The following is a 23,320-nucleotide window of genomic DNA, read 5'->3' as shown; positions in this document are numbered from 1 at the left end:
ACTAGTCAGAGACGTTTAACTAGGTAGCACCCGTCATTCGCTATACCGACATTTAGGCCTAGCGCACAAGCATCGATTTTTATTGTACGGAAATATATTGTACGATCAAATTCATTTAGTGGTACAAAGTAGTTCTTATGCTCTCCTTTGTTCCTGTAAAAGAATTTAATCGTACTATAAAGGTTTTCGGAGGCAGAACGAAGTTCGCCGCATATAGCTAGTAAATAATAAAATTCAGTTTAATATATTAATCATTTTTACCAAAGTTGTATTTGTGGATTATTGTATACACTAGTTTCTACCTTGACTTAATACTGATGTTAGTTGTGAGTCAATTTTGGGAAATATTAGCATTCCTATTTTCCAACAAAGAAAATGATTTAGATTTTGTAATGGTTGTGCAGTAATTACCTTGATTAAGATGCTTCAACTTCAAATAACAATGAACTCAACCACTCGCCATATAGTTCAGGTATCTAGGGGTCTATCAGCACATAAACAACACTGAAAACATTGCTGACCTGAGAAAGTGTCCCCCTTCATAGTTGACTAACAAAAATATATACCCATTCTCAGCTGTGTTGTGCTGGCCAACTACGTTGTTCCACACTGCAGATTACTGGGGTTCTGTCGAATTGACAATTTGAGTGAGTGAGACATATAAGGAGGTAGGGTGAGGCAGGCAAGAATGGTGGGAAGGAAGGTTGACCAAAGGTATGTGTAGGCAGCAAGGGAACAGGATATGGATCTAGAAGTGGTGTGCAGTAGGTTACAGTACGCTTGTTCGCCCACTGCTTGATACGGCTCAACAGTGTGGGATCCGTACCAGATAGGGTTGATAGAAGAGATAGAGAAGATCCAACGGAGAGCAGCGCACTTTGTTACAGGATCATTTAGTAATTGCGAAAGTGTTACGGAGATCATAGATAAACTCCAGTGGAAGACCCTGCAGGAGAGAGACTCAGTAGCTCGGTACGGGCTTTTGTTAAAGTTTCGAGAACTTACCTTCACCGAAGAGTCAAGCAGTATATTGCTCCCTCCTACATATATCTTGCGAAGAGACCGTGAGGATAAAATCAGAGAGATTAGAGCCCACACAGAAGCATACCGACAATCCTTCTTTCCACGAACAATACGAGACTGGAATAGAAGGGATAACCGAAAGAGGTACTCAGGGTACCCTCCACCACACACCGTCAGGTGGCTTGCAGAGTATGGATGTAGATGTAGATGCTGTTTGGGCACAGGTTGGGGAAGAATGGTGTGGCAAATCCTGAAGTGAAAGAATGGGCTGAAAAGCTCACTTGGAGTCAGCCTCCATTCACTGCCCACCCCCAAAACCTCCTTGTTCCTCGCACCCATTCCACCTGACACAAACCCACACCCCAGTTTAGCAACTATGCTATGATGATCTCAATTTGGACAAAATTGGTTTGAGCATGTGTGTTGTTTTTAGTCGGTTTACTCTGAAGGAGAATATTACCTGCAATGTCACTAATGTTTTCAATCTAGTTTACTTGCCTGTCAACTATTTGTATGTGTGTTTTACAGTCAGTTGTTCTAGAAGAAGAAAATTGTTGGGAAACCAGTAATAATTTCAGTTTTGTTTATGTGCCTGTCAACCACTCAATAGCTCTAATGTGCAGAAAGTGGTTACCTTTTGCTACCTCCATTATTTTATCCCACCCAGTACTTAACAGTACCCTACAAATATTTTAACACTATATGTAATATATTTCTGATATACAGGGCCTGTGGTTTAGTTTTGATCATATTATGTAATGACTAGTTGGTTTCTCAGAAGTGCTTTTGTTATGACTTAAAGAAAAAAGTAGTCATATCATAGTGTTAGAACACATTAGTGAAGTAAAGCAGTCTGTGTTCCAGCAACAGCCGCTGCAGCATATGTGCCCCAGGCAGCAGCAGCTGCTGCTGCAGCGGCGGCAGCAGCACACTCACCCCCAGCCACGTATCCTATTTTTTACCCATGCACGGCTCAGCCCATCTACATGTCGCAGCAGTTTCAGTATCCAACTCTTGCGGTGAGTGTTATGTGTAGCTTGCATTATGACAATGTTCTTTTATTTTTTTAATGAACACAATACTGATGAAGAAAGCAGTATTATGTAGTCACAGGTTGTCCTGTGCCTCTTTTAATGTGGTTTTGTGGCAGTTGGTTGTCTGTTTTAGGTGGTATCCAATATGGAAAAAAAAAAAACAAGAAAGGTGAGACAAAGAAGCAGTACATATGTCATAGATAATAAATATCTGGCAACAATAGCTCTTAAGTTGTGCTTCTTTAAAGAATTATTTAGTATGATAGTATCAACTTTGAAAATACCAACTACTTTGAATCGTGATGAGAGTTCAGTTAAAAGATTAGAAGTTTGAGGAAGAGGCAAAAAGAAAAGAAACAGATGATATGAACCATTCATAAATCATCCATTTTGTTTGAATGACATGAGATTTTGACACTACAAAGCGGTTAGACAAAAGATCATTGACAGTAAAATTAGCATTTCAGGAAAGGAATAATATTTAAGCCAGACATTGACAGTTTCCAAACTCCCACCCCACCCTGCTTTTTTGTGAGGGAGGTGGCAAGGCACTGGACTCCTGTTCAGGATGACAGCAGTTGAAATCCTTGTGAAACCATCCAGATTCTGGTCTTTCATGGTTATCCTAAATCATTTAAACCAATTGCTGAGGTGATACCTTTTAAAAAGAACAAGGTGTGCTTTCTTCTCCAATCTGACTTAGTGCTTAGTCTCCAATGATCTAAACATTATGGCAGCATTAAACCCAGACCTTCCTCCTCCCGTCGCCCTTTCTTTTTAAAGCAGAAGTCTCTTTTTCCATGTCAGCAAATAATTGCATAATGAATTAGTGCTTAATCATAACTGACGTTTCCTATGAGCATTTATGGTGTATAATGAATCGAAATAAGTTAGATTCCCCATGAAGTGTGCAGATTGCTATGCAATTGTATGTGACTGGTGAGCTGTACAACTAAGCCAAAGTTGTTTGGTAGCCACATACACACTATACTGCAAACCATGATCAGCAGGAGGAAACATCCTCCCACACAGGAGTGAGCAGAATGTTGTTAACTGTTCATTACAAAGACTTGAGATCTGAAGATGAGGATGTTGCATGGGGACCTATTAACCAGAACTAAATGTCAGTCTTAGAGTGTTATCAGAAGAGTAAAGTTAGCAGGATCATTTGAACAATTGAAGCCCTAATAGAATGGATTTGACAGGAAGCAGTTTAAATCCTCTGACAGTGTTGTAGGTGGTGAATACCACAGAGATAGGCTGGACAGTGAAGGGGGAGGTGTGTTTATAGCGATAAGAAGTGCAATAGTATCGAAGGAAATTTACGGAGATCCGAATTGTGAAATGATTTGGGTGAAGGTCACGGTTAAAGCAGGCTCAGACATGGTAATTGGATGTCTCTATAGGCCCCTGGGCTCAGCAGCTGTTGTGGCTGAGCACCTGAAGAATAATTTGGAAAATATTTTGAGTAGATTTCCCCACCATGTTATAGTTCTGGGTGGAGATTTTAATTTGCCGAATGTAGACTGGGAGACTCAAACGTTCATAACGGGTGGCAGGGACAAAGAATCCAGTGAAATATTTTTAAGTGCTTTATCTGAAAACTACCTTGAGCAGTTAAACAGAAAACCGACTCGTGGCGATAATATATTAGACCTTCTGGTGACAAACAGACCCGAACTATTTGAATCAGTTAATGCAGAACAGGGAATCAGCGATCATAAAGCGGTTACTGCATCGATGATTTCAGCCGTAAATAGAAATATTAAAAAAAGGTAGGAAGATTTTTCTGTTTAGAAAAAGTGACAAAAAGCAGATTTCAGAGTACTTGATGGCTCAACACAAAAGTTTTGTCTCAAGTACAGATAGTGTTGAGGATCAGTGGACAAAGTTCAAAACCATTGTACAATATGCATTAGATGAGTATGTGCCAAGCAAGATAGTAAGAGATGGAAAAGAGCCACCGTGGTACAACAACCGAGTTAGAAAACTGCTGCGGAAGCAAAGGGTACTTCACAGCAAACATAAACATAGCCCAAGCCTTGCAGACAAACAAAAATTACGCGAAGCGAAATGTTGTGTGAGGAGGGCTATGCGAGAGGTGTTCAATGAATTCGAAAGTAAAGTTCTATGTACTGACTTGGCAGAAAATCCTAAGAAATTTTGGTCCTATGTCAAAGCGGTAGGTGGATTAAAACAAAATGTCCAGGCACTCTGTGACCAAAATGGTACTGAAACAGAGGATGACAGACCAAAGACCAAAATACTAAATGTCCTTTTCCAAAGCTGTTTCACAGAGGAAGACTGCACTGTAGTTCCTTCTCTAGATTGTCGCACAGATGACAAAATGGTAGCTATCGAAATAGACTACAGAGGGATAGAGAAACAATTAAAATTGCTCAAAAGAGGAAAGGCCGCTGGACCTGATGGGATACCAGTTCGATTTTACACAGAGTACGCAAAGGAACATGCCCCCTTCTTGCAGCGGTGTACCGTAGGTCTCTAGAAGAGCGGAGCATTCCAAAGGATTGGAAAAGGGCACAGGTCTTCCCCGTTTTCAAGAAGGGATATCGAACAGATGTGCAGAACTATAGACCTATATCTCTAACGTCGATCAGTTGTAGAATTTTGGAACACGTATTATGTTAGAGTATTATGACTTTTCTGGAGAATAGAAATCTATTCTGTAGGAATCAGCATGGGTTTCGAAAGAGACAGACGGTCGTGTGAAACCCAGCTCGCGCTATTCATCCACGAGATTCAGAGGGCCATAGACACGGGTTCACAGATAGATGCCGTGTTTCTTGACTTCCGCAAGGCGTTCGATACAGTTCCCCACAGTCGTTTAATGAACAAAGTAAGAGCATATGGACTATCAGACCAGTTGTGTGATTGGATTGAAGAGTTCTTAGATAACAGGACGCAACATGTCATTCTCAATGGAGAGAAGTCTTCCGAAGTAAGAGTGATTTCAGGTGTGCCGCAGGGGAGTGTCATAGGACCGTTGCTATTCACAATATACATAAATGACCTGGTGGATGACATCGGAAGTTCACTGAGGCTTTTTGCAGATGATGCTGTGGTGTATCGAGAGGTTGCAACAATGAAAAATTGTACTGAAATGCAGGAGAATCTGCAGCGAATTGACGCATGGTGCACTGAATGGCAATTGAATCTCAATGTAGACAAGTGTAATGTGCTGCGAATACATAGAAAGATAGATCCCTTATCATTTAGCTACAAAATAGCAGATCAGCAACTGGAAGCAGTTAATTCCATAAATTATCTGGGAGTACGCATTCGGAGTGATTTAAAATGGAATGATCATATAAATTTGATCGTCGGTGAAGCAGTTGCCAGACTGAGATTCATTGGAAGAATCCTAAGGAAATGCAATCCAAAAACAAAGGAAGTAGGTTACAGTACACTTGTTAGCCCACTGCTTGAATACTGCTCAACAGTGTGGGATCCGTACCAGACAGGGTTGATGGAAGAGATAGAGAAGATCCAACGGAGAGCAGTGCGCTTCGTTACAGGATCATTTAGTAATCGCGAAAGCGTTACGGAGATGATAGATAAACTCCAGTGGAAGACACTGCAGGAGAGACGCTCAGTAGCTCGGTACGGGCTTTTGTTAAAGTTTCGAGAACATACCTTCACCCGAAGAGTCAAGCAGTAAATTGCTCCCTCCTACGTATATCTCGCGAAGAGACCATGAGGATAAAATCAGAGAGATTAGAGCCCACACAGAAGCATACCGACAATCCTTCTTTCCACGAACAATACGAGACTGGAATAGAAGGGAGAACCGATAGAGGTACTCTGGGTATCCTCCGCCACACACCGTCAGGTGGCTTGCGGAGTATGGATGTAGATGTAGATGTAGATGGTGATGAAAGAAAAATGTTCAGATCCATCTGGAAGAATGGGTACATATTCATGTTTCAACTTACAGCATTTATTTTTAAAAATTAATCACTTTCCATTTCAAAGTATTTAAGATACTGAAAATAAAATTAGGTAAAAGTGATTCTATTTTTACAGTCTTTTCAGAATTATTGTTTGTTCTGCTGTTTGTCACAACACCAGTAAAGCTGGTAACAAATAAAGTTGTATTCAGTATTGGATTTCTTTCTCATCTTTTTTGTCATGGGACCTTGTAATTTATATGACTATAAAAAAAAACTGCATATTTGGACTTAGTGTCCACAAAAAAACAACTCTGTGTACTGTGAAGCAGAAATTAAGAGATTTTAAATAACTTCTCCTACTGATGTATTCATAATGACTTTCACTATTACACATGTGAAGATGAGTAGACATAGATGTTTCATAATCATTATATGTATAGATGTACATTTGGTTAACACTTGAGGTCCAGAAAATAGCCATTTTTGTCAGTTTTTTAAAATGTTACTGGCACAGTTTCACCTGTAGCTGGCTTTTCTTTGGAAAGGTTTGGAACATTGTGGCATGCAGAGAGAGATGATGTAAGAAAAGCAATATGAACTTGTATCAGTTGTGATTGTTTTGCCAATAAATTGTCTCATCTCTGAACAAATCATGGAAACCTGTGTTGGATGGTGCTCCATCAGGAGATTTGTAAAAAAAGAAAAGAATTTGATAAATAGAACAGAACTGAATTGTAATTACAGCAGCAGAATCTGTTGCAGCAATACTTACAACAGAAAACTGTAGCTGACTGCAGCTTAACTTAATAGGAATAATCTTCAGAATTTTTACACGCTGACATTTTTGTGTTCAATCTAGGATCATTGAATTCTGCCTGTAGTGTTTCCAGAATTTCTTGCTCACTCAACAAATGCGACACATTTATAGCATAATTACAGCAAACTGGGAAACTAACAAGTAATCGCTTCATGAAACGATGCAAGCATTCAATGGTTCGGTCAGTCTCACAACTGCAGCTGTTGTGTTTGCTACTGCATCTTTCAAAGTAATTCTAGTAATTGACAGCAGAAGGCAGCACCTTTCAAGGGACAGGTAGTGAGACATCTGGGCATTGATCTTGTATAAAATTTTGTCTAGTTTTCGAGTGATAGGTGCCCAGCATGTTGTGAAAATTGCGGCCTGAGATATAATTGGGCACATTCCTTTGAAGACAGTGTCGTGACGTGAGTAATACTCAGGTTTGGTTGCCAAAGTATTAAATATTTCTCAGAACTGCAAAGTGTATCATATCTCCAATTTCAGTGCCAGTGGTTTCAAGAGAAAAGCTCTGGGTTTTTCCTTTGTTTCAATCGTGTCTTTGTTGTATTCTGCTATGTGAAAAGTATATGATGTAGGGATAGAAGAAACATGTTACCTCACCTTTAGGTAATTAGTACGGAATAAATGTTAGTCCAAACTCTAAAAAGTATGTGACCATCATGCTGTCTTTATAACTGAATATCATATCACACATCCAAAGTTGCAGTAGTGTACTGTTAACTGTCACTTCAAATTGGTCTAGATAAGCTGCTTCTCATGTCAGAGGTTGTTAAGGAGGAACAGTACATTAAGATATGAAAGTCAGAAAGTAAGGAGAGTTGTCAAAGTGCTGTGTTTATTTCTGTGTCCACATTTTTATTGCACTCTTGAGGTTCCGTATAACAGTGAGAACAAAAACATTTAAAAGGTACACGGTTTTTAATTTTTATTAATGAATCGTTCAGAACACGTATTCTGGGTGTCCCTCTTAACTGATCAGCTGCATGTTCTCTGATGTGTCAGCTGGAATTTGCAATTAATTTTTGTAATGTGTAGCTCATGATGTCTTTCATGAGATGCTCAATGACGATGGAAAGCATTGTTTTTTTTCCATTTACAAGCAAAATTGTTTTTAAATGGGAGTTTACATGATCAGTTTGTAGAGTGGTCTCAAATTAGTCTAGTGTGATACTTTTTTGTACAATATGTATTATCGGGGACAGTAAAACACAAAGAATAATCTTTACGCCAGCATTGACTCTTCAATGCTGCCACATGCGGGCTTAAAAAAGTGGTTGCCCTCAACTACATACCCTCAGAGTTGAAATATTAAAAGGTTTGGCTGGTTTCATTGTCTAGGGGCTGGAATATGTAGTTGCGCATTACAAGCCAAATGCTGCTTAGCCTACAGTATACAATATAAATATACACATGAATTCAATGGTTGAAGGTTCCTAGCACTCAGCAATTGCGAATTTTGAATGTAACATAAAAATTTATAAATGAAAGATTGCAAATTAAATAAAATCTGCAGGTACTATTTTTGACGACTTTAAATTATGAGTATAATAGCAGAAGTACCTTTAAGAATGGCTTTTATTATTGCAAAACACTTATTGGTGTCGATGATCCAGCAGATAAATAAAATAAGTTAGATTCCTACTTCAGGTAATTAGTTAGGAGCAACAACATAGCTCGCAAGATATTCACTTCTAAACGCATACTACATCATCTTTGCAGAAGCCACGGAAATCTCACAAGTGCACAAGTCAGCACTACGAAATATTTCAATCTCCCACGACCACTCACAAACTGCCCAACACTCTCCAAGTATTTCCTGCAACCATCCGATGCGCCTTCGCATCTAGACACCCCCCACCACCCAAATCTTGTGTGACCCGATGCTCCTCCCCAACCCTTACAGTCCTTTCATTGACTTCAGTAGTCGCCTACTGTAGTAACAAGTGGTGTGATTGGATAGAGTGCTCCTGCCATGTCTCCAAACCAACACACACTCACAGACATATCGAAACACATACGAAATACTGGATTCACATTTAAATAACTTGAAATTAAATACATATTCCTACAGTTGGACCATAAAAATGCTCTAACACACATTATTAAATAAACACACATAAAAGGAACAGAAGCAAAAGTATGCCAGTAGCCTAATGTCTGTGCTTTCTAAAACACAGTAAATATTTGACCAATTTCTTCATGAATAGTGTTGTTGTTGTTGTTGTTGTTGTTGATTGTCTTCAGTCCAGAGACTGGTTTGATGATGCAGCTCTCCATGCTACCCTTCCTGTGCAAGTTTTTTCATCTCCCAGTACCTACTGCAACCTATATCCTTCTGAATCTGCTTAGTGTGTTCATCTCTTGGTCTCCCTCTACGATTTTTACCCTCCACGCTGCCCTCCAATACTAAATTTGTGATCCCTTGATGCCTGAGAACATGTCCTACCAACTGGTCCCTTCTTCTTGTCAAATTGTGCCACAAACTCCTCTTCTCCCCAATTCTGTTCAATACCTCCTCATTAGTTATGTGATCTACCCATCTAATCTTCAGCATTCTTCTGTAGCACCACATTTCAAAACCTATTCTCTTTTTGTGTAAACTATTTATTGTCCCCGTTTCACTTCCATACATGGCTACACTCCATGCAAATACTTTCAGAAACGACTTCCTGACACTTAAATCTATACTAGATGTTAACAAATTTCTCCTCTTCAGAAACACTTTCCTTGCCATAGTGTCTACATTTTATATCCTCTCTACTTCAACCATCATCAGTTATTTTTCTCCCTAAATAGCAAAACTCCTTTACTACTTTAAGTGTCTCATTTCCTAATCTAATTCCTTCAGCATCACCCAATTTTATTCGACCACATTCCATTATCCTCGTTTTGCTTTTGTTGATGTTAATCTTATACACTCCTTTCAAGACACTGTCCAATCTGTTCAACTGCTCTTCCAAGTCCTTTGCTATCTCTGACAGAATTAAAATGTCATTGGCAAATGTCAAAGTTTTTATTTCTTCTCCATGGATTTTAATACCTACTCCGAATTTTCCTTTTGTTCCCTTCACTGCTTGCTCAATATACAGATGGAATAACATCGGGGACAGGCTACAACCCTATCTCACTCCCTTCCCAACCACTGCTTCCCTTTCATGCTCCTCGACTCTTATAACTGCCATCTGGTTACTGTACAAATTGTAAATAGCCTTTCGCTCCCTGTATTTCCCCCCTGCCACCTTTAGAATTTGAAAGAGCGTATTCCAGTCAACATTGTCAAAAGCTTTCTCTCTGTGTACAAATGCCAGAAACGTAGGTTTGCCTTACATTAATCTATTTTCTGAGATAAGTCGTAGCGTCAGTATTGCCTCACATGTTCCAACATTTCTATGGAATCCAAACTGATCTTCCCTGAGGTCGGCTTCTAGCATTTTTTCCATTCGTCTGTAAAGAATTCGTGTTAGTATTTTGCAGCCGTGATTTATTAAACTATTAGTGTGGTAATTTTCACATCTGGAATTATTATATTCTTCTTGAAGTCTGAGGATATTTCGCCTGTCTCATACATCTTGCTCACTAAACGGTAGAGTTTTGTTAGGCCTGGCACTCCCAAGGCTGTCAGTAATCCGAATGGAATGTTGTCTACTCCTGGGGCCTTGTTTCGACAAATCTTTCAGCGCTCTGTCAAACTCTTCACGCAGTATCGTATCTCTTATTTCATCTAAATCATCTTCCATTTCCATAATATTGTCCTCGAGAACATCACCCTTGTATAGACCCTCTGCCTACTCCTTCCACCTTTCTGCTTTCCCTTCTTTGCTTAGAACTGGATTTCCATCTGAGCTCTTCATATTCATGCAAGTGGTTCTCTTTTCTGCAAAGATCTCTTCAATTTTCCTGTAGGCAGTATTGATCTTACCCCAGGCAGTATCGATCTTACCCCTAGTGAGATAAGCCTTTACATCCTTACACTTGTCCTCTAGCCATCCCTGCTTAGCCATTTCACACTTCCTGTCAATCTCGTTTTTGAAACATTTGTATTCCTTTTTTGCGTGCTTCATTTAGTGCGTTTTTATATTTTCTCCTTTCATCAAGTAAACTCAGTATCTCTTCTGTTACCCAAGGATTTCCACTAGCCCTCGTCTTTTTACCTACTTGATCCTCTGCTACCTTCACTATTTCATCTCTCAAAGCTACCCATTCCTTTTCTACTGTGTTTCTTTCCCCCAGTCTTGTCAATCGTTCCCTAATGCTCTCTCTGAAGCTCTCTACAACCTGTGGTTCTTTCAGTTTATCCTGGTCCCATCTCCTCAAATTCCCACCTTTTTGCAGTTTCTTCAGTTTCTTTAGTTTTAATCTACAGTTCATAACCAATAGATTGTGGTCAAGAGCCCAACATCTTCCCCTGGAAATGTCTTACAATTTAAAACGTGGTTCCTGAATCTCTCTCTTACCATTATATACTCTGAGACCTTCCAGTATCTCCAGACTTCTTCCATGTATACAACCTCCTTTTATGATTCTTGGATCAAGTGTTAGCTATGATTAAGTTATGCTCTGCGCATAATTCTAAGAAACGGCTTCCTCTTTCATTTTTTACCCCCAATCCATATTCACCTACTACGTTTCCTACTGTCCCTTTTCCTACACTCAAATTCCAGTCACCCATGACTATTAAATTTTCATCTCCCTTCACTATCTGAATAATTTCTTTTATATCATCATATATATCATCCATTTCTTCATCATCTGCGGAGCTAATTGGCATATAAACTTGTACTACTGTGGTAGGAGTTGCTTTGTATCTATCTTGGCCACAATAATGCATTCACTGCGCTGTTAGTAGTAGCTTACCCGCACTCCTATTTTCCTATTCATTATTAAAGCTACTCCTGCATTACCCCTATTTGATTTTGTGTATATAACCCTGTATTCATCTGACCAGAAGTCTTGTTCCTCCTGCCACCGAACTTCACTAATTCCCACTAATTCTAACTTCAACCTATCCATTTCCCTTTTTAAACTTTCTAACCTACCTGCCTGATTAAGGGATCTGACATTCCGTGCTCCGATCCACAGAACGCCAGTTTTACTTCTCCTGATACGTGTCGTCCTGAGTAGTCCCCGTCTGGAGATCCAAATTGCGCACTATTTTACCTCCGGAATATTTTACCCAAGAGGACACCATCATCATTCAACCATACAGTAAAGCTGCGTGCACTTGGGAAAAACTACGGCGGTAGTTTACCCTTGCTTTCAGCTGTTTGCAGTACCAGCATAGCAAGGCCGTTTTTGTAGTGTTAAAAGGCCAGATCAGTCAATAAACTACTGAAAAGGCTGCTGCCTCTCTTCAGGAACAGGGTGTATACGACCCGCGACAAACAGGAAATTCGGAAAAACCAGGGAATTTTTTCATCCGGGAGGAAACGGGGAAGAACCCGGGAATTTTTCGGAATCCCTGGAATTTTTCATTGTTTTAGCTTTCAGTTTTTTTTTAGTTTTGGCTGCAGAATTGATTCTCTAGCAAAGAATGTTGTTGCTGCTGGAGAATGATACTGCAGCAATAAAATATAAACGAGAGGGGAAAAAATAAAACTTTAGTGACAAAGGAAATGTGCAATTTATAACACCAAAAAACCGTGCACACACAAGTGTTTGCAAATAGCAAAAATATGTCAAAGGCCTTAGGGCACAGACTGTAATTCTTTGTAACAATAAACTGCTTGCTATGAGCATGACGCCACAACTGTTCACATCATAGAATTACTAAATAAAAGAAAATCTCATATAAAGATGTGAAACAATTACTAACAAAGAGATAGAGGGGCTGGCCCGTATCTACCTCAGCTCAGTACAGCCGATAAACACAAAAAACAACCAAAAATTTAAGTTCCTAGCTTTCGGAATAAATGTTCCTTCATCAGGGAGGAGAGAGGGGAAAGAAAGGGAAGAAGGGTAAGTGGATTTAGTTACTCACAACCCAGGTTATGAAGCAGCAGGGAAAGGAAAACAGGGAGGGTAGCAAGGATGGAGGCATGGTTGTCAGAGGGAAGCCATGCCTCCATCCTTGCTACCCTCCCTGTTTTCCTTTCCCTGTTGCTTCATAACCTGGGTTGTGAGTAACTAAATCCACTTTCCCTTCTTCCCTTTCTTTCCCCTCTCTCCTCCCTGATGAAGGAACATTTATTCCGAAAGCTAGGAACTTAAATTTTCAGTTGTTTTTTGTGCTTCTATCGGCTGTACTGAGCTGAGGTAAGTACTGGCCAGCCCCTCTATCTCTTTGTTAGCAATTGTTTTACTAAATAAAAGTTCACATTAGGTTCGTTTGAGCAATTGCCAGCGGTCTGTTGTGCATTCGCATTTGATTCACGTATAAGCGGTATATATTGGATATAAACAAAGGCATAGCAAATAAATATATATTTATAAGCATACTGCTACCGTTTTTTTTTTTTTTTTTTTTTTTTTTTTTTTTTGTAACTGTAGAGTACTGATGGCCTGAAGCGATAAATAGTAATCGGCCACTTTGACCTCCAATAACTCTTGTACTATTCAAGTTACATGTCTGTAATGTATACCAATTTGGGTTTACACTAATAGCTTTTTAAAGACGTGTCTATCAACAAAATCGGATGAACCATTTAGATTTTGGAAATTTGTTGCTGGGTGTTACTTGCTTAATTTAGTCAGATACTAAACTTTAAACTAAGAAAGATATTGAAAATCTGGTCACATCGTCAGAATCGTCGTGCAAATAATGGTAATGTAAGTGTTTCTTTTTAAGGTATCATGATTCCTCTGGCTGTTACTAATTTCTACATGAACTCTGAAATGTCTGCCGTTATGGTTTCACAGAGTCCACCGTCTTTGGCACTCCCAGCATACAAATCTCCTTTGACACAAAGCACAGCCCTTGACACAGTGTCAACATGGAATTCCCAGTCACGCGGTTGGCCTGGACCATGCGCTGGGGCTACCCCTCTTGATCTGCCTAATGTTCGGCACCATGCTGTTGTTGACGAGCCCCAGCTTGCCAAGCGACCTGTGCGACCACACCAACTTCGAACTTATAATATTTTAAGGGCACCACAACTCTCCTGTTACCTCATACACATGAAGTAGCAGTCAGCAAGGGCCAGTGTGATGGTTATTCTTTTTGTTTTACTGTCCCTGTTAATACATGCCAATAAAATGAATATCACACTAGACTAATTTGGGAACACACTATTGAATAGGAAAATAAGATTTCAGGTTGCGACTCATTTTGCTTGTAAATAAAACAAACCATTGCTTTCCAGTGACACTGGGTATGACAAGAGACACAGTAAGCAGTATTGTTCTGTACCGAAACATAAAAGAAAATGTGCCTGATGACTCCTAGGAGGGAACCCTGTGTACTATGTAGTAGTATGGCCGATGAACTTAATGCCATGTTCATCTTAGGCAACAAACATTTTCCATTATTGATCAATCAACTGGTATAAATAGGTAAAACTACGATTGAAACTTGATAAATATTCTGTGTTTGGATAAATAGTGCTACATCGACATCACTACATCTTAACTACTGGGTTTTACTGACGAATGTTTAGTGGATTATTGTGGAAACTTAACAGCATCTTCAAATGTCAATTTTCATTAGATGTAGGGAACCCAGTCCTTGTATGGTATATCTTGCAGGTATGTGGTTTATGGACGGGTAATTCCATGTCAATTCAATGCACCAATCAACTCGACCCACTCAATTTCTTCAGATTTGCTGTACTCAGTGATCTAGACAAGAGATGGTAAACAATGAATATGTTGACGTATATGAAAATTCCACAGAGATGTGCAGGTTTGCAAAGTTTGGAAATTGTGTGAAATTTAAACATGCCTGTCGCAACATAAATTCTGGTTGTAATCCAGGTACAGCAGTTAGTCTTAAATAGTTGAAAAGCTAGATGTAAATAGTGGAAAACCTAATGATTAGAGCTTAAAGCGATACGTAACATAACATACAGAATTCCTAAGAGTTAACTTGTGATCTTGAATATCTCACATCATCTAACCTTCAGATTCGGGAGGACGACTGTACAAAACTGCATCCTTCCATCCATATTTAGGTTTTCTGTGATTTCCCTAAATCACTTAAGGCAAATGCCAGGATGATTCCTTTGAAAGGGCACGGCTGTTTTCCTTTCCCATCCTTCCCTAATCAGGGTTTGTGCTCCATCTCTAATGACCTCGTTCTCGACAAGACTTTAAACGTTACTCTCCTCCGCCTCCTCCCACCTTCAGAATTTATTCGTTTATGTATTTTTTTGAATGATAAATATCAAGTTGGCACACCAAAGGCATCATACCCAAAAATTTATTATGTTTACATTATTACACTAACAATGTACTAAGCAGTTGTGTGTCCAGTTTTTCCAGAACAGCAGCCAATAAAAAAATGTATTTAAAGTTAAAATTGTATTGTCACAATCCATTTAAAGAAGAAAACATACAAGAGCATAGAAGAATTCCAGGTATCTTTAGGAGCGGACGGTAGAAAAAATGTCCTAATGTAGTGCGAGGTGAAAAAGTTTGGAGCAGCGGTAGAAAGCAATTATCACAAAACCCATCAACTCCTACATGTGTTTCCTCATCTGTGTTACTTACTTTAGATGTAAGTGAATATAAAATAGCACCTGATTTGTCACTGGATTCTTTAAATTCTAGTATTGGGAGAGACATCAGTATGGGAAAGCATGCCCAAAGCAAAAACTGAAAACTGTTGCTTCAGTTTTGGAGCAGACTTGTGTGGCACATCTGGAAGAGAAGGGTTTGAAAAAAGTTGGAAACAGAAATCGTAGCCTGGCTGAAAGATAAAGGGTGACAAGTTTTGACCCTGTATGAAATAAAATCATGATAACCTCTGAACGGTTTGCATTAGGACATTCAAAGTGCATGGTTGGCTAATGGGAATGATGGGAATTAATATGCACATCATGGTTTGGTTTAGTGACGAAGCCCATGTTGGTTTGGATGGGTTCATCAGTAATAATAATAATAATAATAATAATAATAATAATAATAATAATAATAATAATAATAATAATAATAATAGGTTGCTACACTACACATACATTGATTACCAAAAAGCTTTTGATAATGTACCCCATTCATGGTTGCTACAGATATTGGAAATATACAAAGTAGATCCTAAATTGATACAGTTCCTATGCATAGTAATAAAAAATTGGAAAACCACACTAAATATCCAAACAAATTCAAATAACATCACATCACAGCCAATACAGATTAAGCGTGGAATACACCAAGGAGACTCATTAAGTCCTTTCTGGATTTGCCTTGCTCTGAACCCACTATCCAACATGCTAAATAATACAAATTATGGATACAATATTACTGGAACATACCCACACAAAATCACACATTTGCTATACATGGATGATCTAATACTACTGGCAGCAACAAATCAACAACTTAACCAATTACTAAAGATAACGGAAGTATTCAACAATGATATAAATATGGCTTTTGGAACAGACAACTGCAAGAAAAATAGCATAATCAAGGGAAAACAAACTAAACAAGGAGATAACATATTGGGTAACCACAGCGACTGCATAGAAGCGTTGGAAAAAATAGATGCCTATAAATATCTAGGATACAGGCAAAACGTAGGAATAGAAAATACAAATATTAAAGAACTAAAAGAAAAGTATAGACAAAGACTAACAAAAATACTGAAAACAGAACTGACAGCAAGAAACAAGACAAAAGCAATGAATACTTACGCTTTACCAATATTGACCTACTCATTTGGAGTAGTGAAATAGATTAACACAGACCTAGAAGCACTCTATACACTTACACGATCACAGTGCCACAAATATAGAACACATCACATACATTCAGCAACAGAAAGATTCACATTAAGCAGAAAGGAAGGAGGAAGGGGATTTATCGACATAAAAAACATACATTATAGGCAGGTAGACAATTTAAGAAAATTCTTTATATAACGAGCAGAAACTAGTAAAATACACAAAGCAATCACTCATATAAGTACATTGCTTACACCATTGCAACTTCATAACCACTTCAACCCTTCAGAGCAAATAACATCAACAGATACAAAGGAAGTAAATTGGAAAAAGAAAACACTACATGGCAAGCACCTGTATCATCTAACACAGCCACACATCGATCAAGACGCATCCAACACATGGCAAAAAAAGGCAATATATACAGTGAGACGGAAGGATTCATGATTGCAATACAGGATCAAACAACAAACAGAAACAGTATGTCACATCACAAGTGGATGTACAATACTATCAAATACAGAATACACCAGAAGACATGACAATGGAGCAAAAATAATACATCAGCAACTTGCCATACAACATAAACTTATAAAACAACACGTTCCCACATACAAGTATGCACCAAAAAATGTACTGGAGAATGATGAATACAAATTATACTGGAACAGAACCATCATAACAGATAAAACAAACCACATAACAAACCTGACATCATACTCACCAATAAAAAGAAGAAATTAACACAACCAATCGAAATATCCATACCCAATACAATAAATATACAAAAGAAAACAGGAGAAAAAATTGAAAAATACATGCAACTGGCTGAGGAAGTCAAGGACATGTGGCATCAGGATAAAGTTGACATTATACCAATTATACTATCAACTACAGGAGTCATACCACACAATATCCACCAGTACATCAACGCAATACAGCTACATCCAAACGTATATATACAACTACAGAAATCTGTAATTATTGATTCATGTTCAATTACCCGAAAGTTCCTAAATGCAATGTAACACATACTGTACAGTTAAAAGGAAGTCACACTTTATCAAGGTCCGCATCACTTTCCATTTTTAACCAGTCATAATGTCTGAGAAAGGAAAGAAAATAATAATAATAATAATAATAATAATAATAATAATAATAATAATAATAATAATGTTTCTTGATGGTACAGTGACTATCAAATGGTATGTGAGGGTTTTGGAAGATTATTTCATCCCCATTATCCAAAGTGACCCTGGTTTTGACAAGGTATGGTTCGTGCTTGACCCGATCGGAGCAGGAGAGTGATGTGGAGGAGTACTTTGGGGACCACATACTGCCTCTGAGGTACCCAGAGGCTACTGGCATGAGCCTCAGTTGGCCACCATATTCTCAAGATCTGAACCTGTGTGACTTTTGTGTGGCTGTACTAAAGATGAGGTGTACAGCAGTAACACCAAAACCATTGCTGGGCTTGAAACTGCCTGTCAGGAGATTGACAGCATCAATATCCTGACACTTCAGCAAGCCATGCAGAATTTCATTATTTGTATCCACCACATCGTCGCTAATAATGGCAGGCATATCGAACAGGTCATAACCCAAATCTGAATATCTGTAATGTCGTTTACATGTTGAATAAGAAGCGTGCATGCTATAGTTTGTAACTAATTTACATCTTCTTTCCCATTTAGTTCAATATTTGTCACCCTGTAAGTGTCGCAGTTTGGGTAGTATGTGTGAGGAAATACAAATTTTGACTACTTCCAAAGTGCTAGAGCATAAGGAAAATCGTGATGTCCTTGTCTTACTTTAAAAACATGTTTACTGATCTTTACTGATCTAGCTGCTGCACAAGAGGCATCTAAGGGGACTTGTAGTTGATGTGACTGGTATTAACTGCTATAGGGAAGACATGCTTTGGTGGGTTGGCAGTAACATCGATAAGCAGAACAGAGAAACCGGTGTTTCTGTTTTCAAAATGAGACGAACACTTCATGTCTGAATATTTCTGTTCCTTTTTCTTGACTTTGTGTGCTTTTTAAGTGCATGTTTATGCAGGGTTAACACACAGCAAGATCATGTATGTGAATTTGACTCCCAGAATGCTTTGCTGAGGATTGTGTTCCTAACAGTAGTGAGTGATTGCTATAATGATTATAACAGGAAAGACCTTGTGTGAGAAAGAGTTCAATGGGTATGTGATTTTTACTGTGTTCTTAATGTGAGCTGTGCGATACCAGGAAGAAAAGACTGTGATTGTGAAAAAATGCAATTAGAGTAAATCAGCACTGTTGGATTCCCAAAATTTTGAGTTGGAGCCAAAGCATTGTGTTGTTCTCAGTGCTGGTGGGACGTGTGTGTGTGTGTGTGTGTGTGTGTGTGTGTGTGTGTGTGTGTGTGTGAGAGAGAGAGAGAGAGAGAGAGGGAGGGGGAGAGAGGGAGGGGGAGAGGGGGAGGGGGAGAGGGGGAGGGGGAGAGGGGGAGGGGGAGAGGGGGAGGGGGAGAGGGGGAGGGGGAGGGGGAGAGAGGGAGGGGGAGAGAGAGAGAGAATGAATTTTTTTTAAATGCCACATTCCAGCTCCAAAGCACATTCACCACTTTCTGGTTGGTTGTGCTACCCAATACAAAAACAGGAAGAATTTCATGAATTTGCCCTACTGTCAGGGAGAAATTGATGTTAAAGTAGAGTGGCATTTCTTTTGTTAAAGAGTGTGGTAAATGATCTTGTGATGGGGTTTTGGGGGCTATAGAGAGATTAATCACATTTGCCAGCCTCAGTTGACCTCATGAGAACCATATTTTGACATCATGACTGTTGTATCAGTGGTGCAAAGATATTGTTCCTTCATGTGTTTTCCATTATATATTGGCTTATCATGATCGGTACATTGCCAAGCTGAAGCAATGTTACAGGTACATAAGCTTCATTGTGGGATAGCTGTTAACAAAGGTATAGTAAAGACCCTAGTGAGCAGAGAAGAGTCGGTGACTGCTATGGTGAATAAAATGTTGTTAGCAGACTTAAATGAATTGGTTGCCTTAATGTATGATAGCCATTGGTAAGTAGCGTATGCTTCATAAACTTACAAAGATACAGGTGAAGTAGAGGCTTCTTGATGCATCTACAGGGATGGCCTTGCCTCATTTGTGTTTCCTGCCAAACCACATACTTGTGTTATCAGATGATGTGACATTCTCACAGGACTGGATCCACTGACACCAACTTGGAGGACTCCCTATCCCCCTGCATTAGATCTGGTGAATGTGAACAATTTAATTGGAGACTTGAGAGATGAATTGTTATCACTTTTTATTGCCTTTTCATTGAAGTTACATTGTAAATAGTTCGTATTCTCACTACAATGGTATAAATCATACTTTTGTACATCACTTAAGACTTGTAATTGTAAATATAATACCTCTATTTTAATAGTGTGCTGATGCTGATAAAATAAATTTTTAGAAATGATACAATTGGTGTGACATCTTGATATTTGCCATGTTTGTAGTAAGATATTAGAACAGTACAACATCAATTTTTTTTTAAATTGATGGTGTGGTGTTTAGAGATGTTAAAGGTGAAGGGTCAAGGTCACTGACATTGCATGTGAAAATGTTCAGAAACCTGCCATTTATATAAAACAATGTAAAGCTCTACTTGTTGGGTTTTCAATGATATAAGTTTCATTACTATTGCCTGGATTAGAGCCAGAGCTATAGTCATTCATGTTGAGATAGATGCATGTATATTTCACACAGCTTACAGACTTAGCTGTCCTGTAACCTCTGCAAATTGGTAGTTTTGCACCTCTTATCTGCATCATTGGATGCACCAGATTTGAAAGAAATCTGAGATGATAAAAAAGTAAAAACGTTGCTTTTCTATGTTGTATTAACATGAAATTACTTGAACAGTGATTAATAGATTTTCACCAAAATCTTATTTAATATTCTTGGTTTTTCCCACGTGTCATACACTTTTTATTAAATTGAATGCCTGTCCACAGTGTTCCATATTGTGGAAGCCTTTGGCTTTATGAAATACATTGTTTTTGTACCAATTAAGAAATCTACTCACTTTCACTGTTTGACATCTTTCCTTCCATTTGTTGAGTATTTTCTATATTAAACCAAAATGTAACAAAGTATGCTATTTCTAGTACCTGTTCTTAATCTCAGTTTTTTTTCTCTCTATTACTTCCCTCCCATTCCTTCCCATTTGCCATCTCTTATCATAAAGTTCAGCATTAAAGAACTGGAGCAATTGAATTCCTCTCATTGTCTCGTCTTCTGTGGAGTCCATAGCGGACGAGTGAAGTTGAAACAAAACTTTTGTTGCAGATATCGAATATAATCTCAGGTGTGGGTGTATATAGGAAAAATTGAGAAGTTTAAATAATGAAAAAACATTTTGTTGCTTGATTGAAGTTCCAGTTGTTTTTTTCTCTGTAATTCTTCGGGGAATTATGGAATGGCAAATCTGTTAAACTAAAAAATTTACTAGTCAGCAGAAAAAGTATTTGGAAACTGGGCTTTCAGCGGAGAGTCTTAAAAAATTATATGCTTGTGATGATTCTTTTGTTGTGTACGGCGTAACCTTGCTTAACTAGCACCTCCTGTAATGTGCAATTCGCATGAGGAGCCAAACAAATTGTAAAAAAAACTCATTATGCATTTGTTAAGCGAAAGGCGACGATTTACCAGCAGTTCGCAAGCAGTGGGTGAAACGTCAACAATGTGGAGACTGTGAACATGGTGTGAGCGGTGCTGATTTCTCTCTCTCTCTCTCTCTCTCTCTCTCTCTCTCTCTCTCTCCTCTCTCTCTCTCTCTCTCTCTCTCTCTCACACACACACACGCACACACACACACACACAGTCTGCATCAAATTTTTGCACTATCCTCAATAACAAGGACAAGGGTAGATGCTTCAGAACGAGTGACAAGAGTATCTTAGAAGCAGTTTTGTATTCTGGACAGTGTTAAAAGGTTGCTCCTTATACGGATAAATGAAAAGCAATTGCAAGACAATACTAGTAACACAAAAATAATTTGTGAGAAGGTGGGAATGATTTTTGCCGGCCACATTAAGACGATACCAGGATCATAAGCGGCCAAAGAAGTGTTCAAGGGATGACGTGGGTGGTTCAAAAAGTTTGAGAAGAACCTACATCCACAGCATTGTGAGGCATGGCAAACAATCCAGCTCTGACACAGAGACAGCAGAGAACTTCATAAACAACTTAAAGATGATTGTAGATTTTGGGGGGTATCTGCCACAACAGGTTTTTCATTGTGATGAGATTGCTCTATTCCAGAAAAGATGCCGAAGCGTACCTTGAATAGTGGAGGAGCGTGCATTGCCTAGTCACAAGCCAATGAAAGACCATCTCACTCTGATATTCTGTGCCAATGCAAGTGGCTATTTGAAAATTAAACTGCTGCTTGTCTGATATTCAGAAACTCCACGAGCCTTCAAGAAACATAAAATACAGAAGAGCAGGTTAAATGTGATGTGGAGGTCCAACAACAAGGCTCGTGTAACACGTGGCCTTTTTGTGATTGAAGTGTTTTGTCCTTCAGTGAAAAAATATTTGAGATGAATCTGCCGCTTCATGTCTTGTTTGTTATGGACAATACTCCTGCCCATTCTCCAGGCCTACAAGACCATCTCCTTGAATTTAAATTCATCAAGATCCATTTTCTGCCTCCCGACACTGTTAGTCCAGCATATGGCCGAGCAGATTATTTCTAACTATAAGAAGTTCTACACTAAAGCACTCTCCGAGCAGTGCTTTGAGTTGACTGAAGCTACCATTCTCTCTCTATCGGAGTGTTTTTCAAATATCACTTGAACATTGTTGCCTGGGTCAAGATAATTGAAAAGGTGTGGGAAGAGGTTAACGAGAGAACTCGCTTCTCCTTGGAAGCAGCTTTTGCCAGAGTGCATTGTCAAGTGAGACTCGGAAGCATTTGAATTAGTACCTGTGGAGCGTGCAGTCAATGGGATTGTGTCTTTGGCCAAGAGTATAGGTCTAGATGTGGATAACCAGGTACCAATGAGCTTGTGGAAGATCACAGCCAAGAAATGACCACTGAAGAGCTTATGGAGTTGCAGGGTGTTTCATAGCTGAAAGTTGTGGAGAGGAGTTTGGAGGTGGTGGTGGTGGTGGTGGTGGTGGTGGTGGTGGTGGTGGTGGTGGTGGTGGTGACAGCAAAGCAAAAATCTTCTGGCGCAATAAGAGAAATGCTGAAAGTACGGGAATTTGTTGCATCGTCCCCCCTGATAAAGCAGTGGCTACGTGCGTTACATATTTATTTGACAACAATGCTGTATCGCATTCTCACCATGTGTTGAACTGTTGGCAGAAACAAATGACTATAGGTAGCTTCCTAGCAAAAAAGAATTAGTTATGTATTGTGAATAGTAAAGTACATAATCCTGTGTGTGTAATTTTCTTTGAATAAATGGCATGAATAAGATAAAACTTTCAGTACTTTTTCTGCATGGAACACATTATCGTATTTTAGATTAATTTATATGGGATAACTTCTTTCGCTTAATGAGTGTGTCGCACTAAGAGTAAGATTCTGAAGTGAACTATGCTCGCTGTGCAGGGTTTCACAGTATTTACATTGTCATTTTGAGAACAAATTCAGTCAGTCATTAGTGTTGTATGTTTAAATTTCCTATCCCCATCAGTGTCGTTCCTAGG

The 23,320-nt window shown here is 38.9% G+C and overlaps 1 protein-coding gene across 11 annotated transcripts in view; it reads left to right on the top strand.

The window, feature by feature from the left end:
• The window catches only part of LOC126355811 (atrophin-1-like), a 136,004-nt gene that overhangs the window by 76,278 nt on the left and 36,406 nt on the right, over positions 1 to 23,320 (top strand). For 8 of the 11 annotated variants that reach the window (XM_050006244.1, XM_050006238.1, XM_050006240.1 and 5 more), the window contains one exon: positions 1,876 to 2,042. In XM_050006244.1, the coding sequence (XP_049862201.1) occupies positions 1,876 to 2,042 (167 nt within the window). The remainder of the gene's footprint in view (positions 1 to 1,875; positions 2,043 to 23,320) is intronic. The other 3 variants (XM_050006242.1, XM_050006248.1, XM_050006245.1) reach the window with 1 other exon arrangement.

This window comes from Schistocerca gregaria, chromosome 3 (assembly GCF_023897955.1).
Source record: "Schistocerca gregaria isolate iqSchGreg1 chromosome 3, iqSchGreg1.2, whole genome shotgun sequence".
NCBI classification, from domain to species: Eukaryota; Metazoa; Arthropoda; class Insecta; order Orthoptera; family Acrididae; genus Schistocerca; species Schistocerca gregaria.
This window is presented reverse-complemented; position numbering and strand designations above follow the sequence as displayed.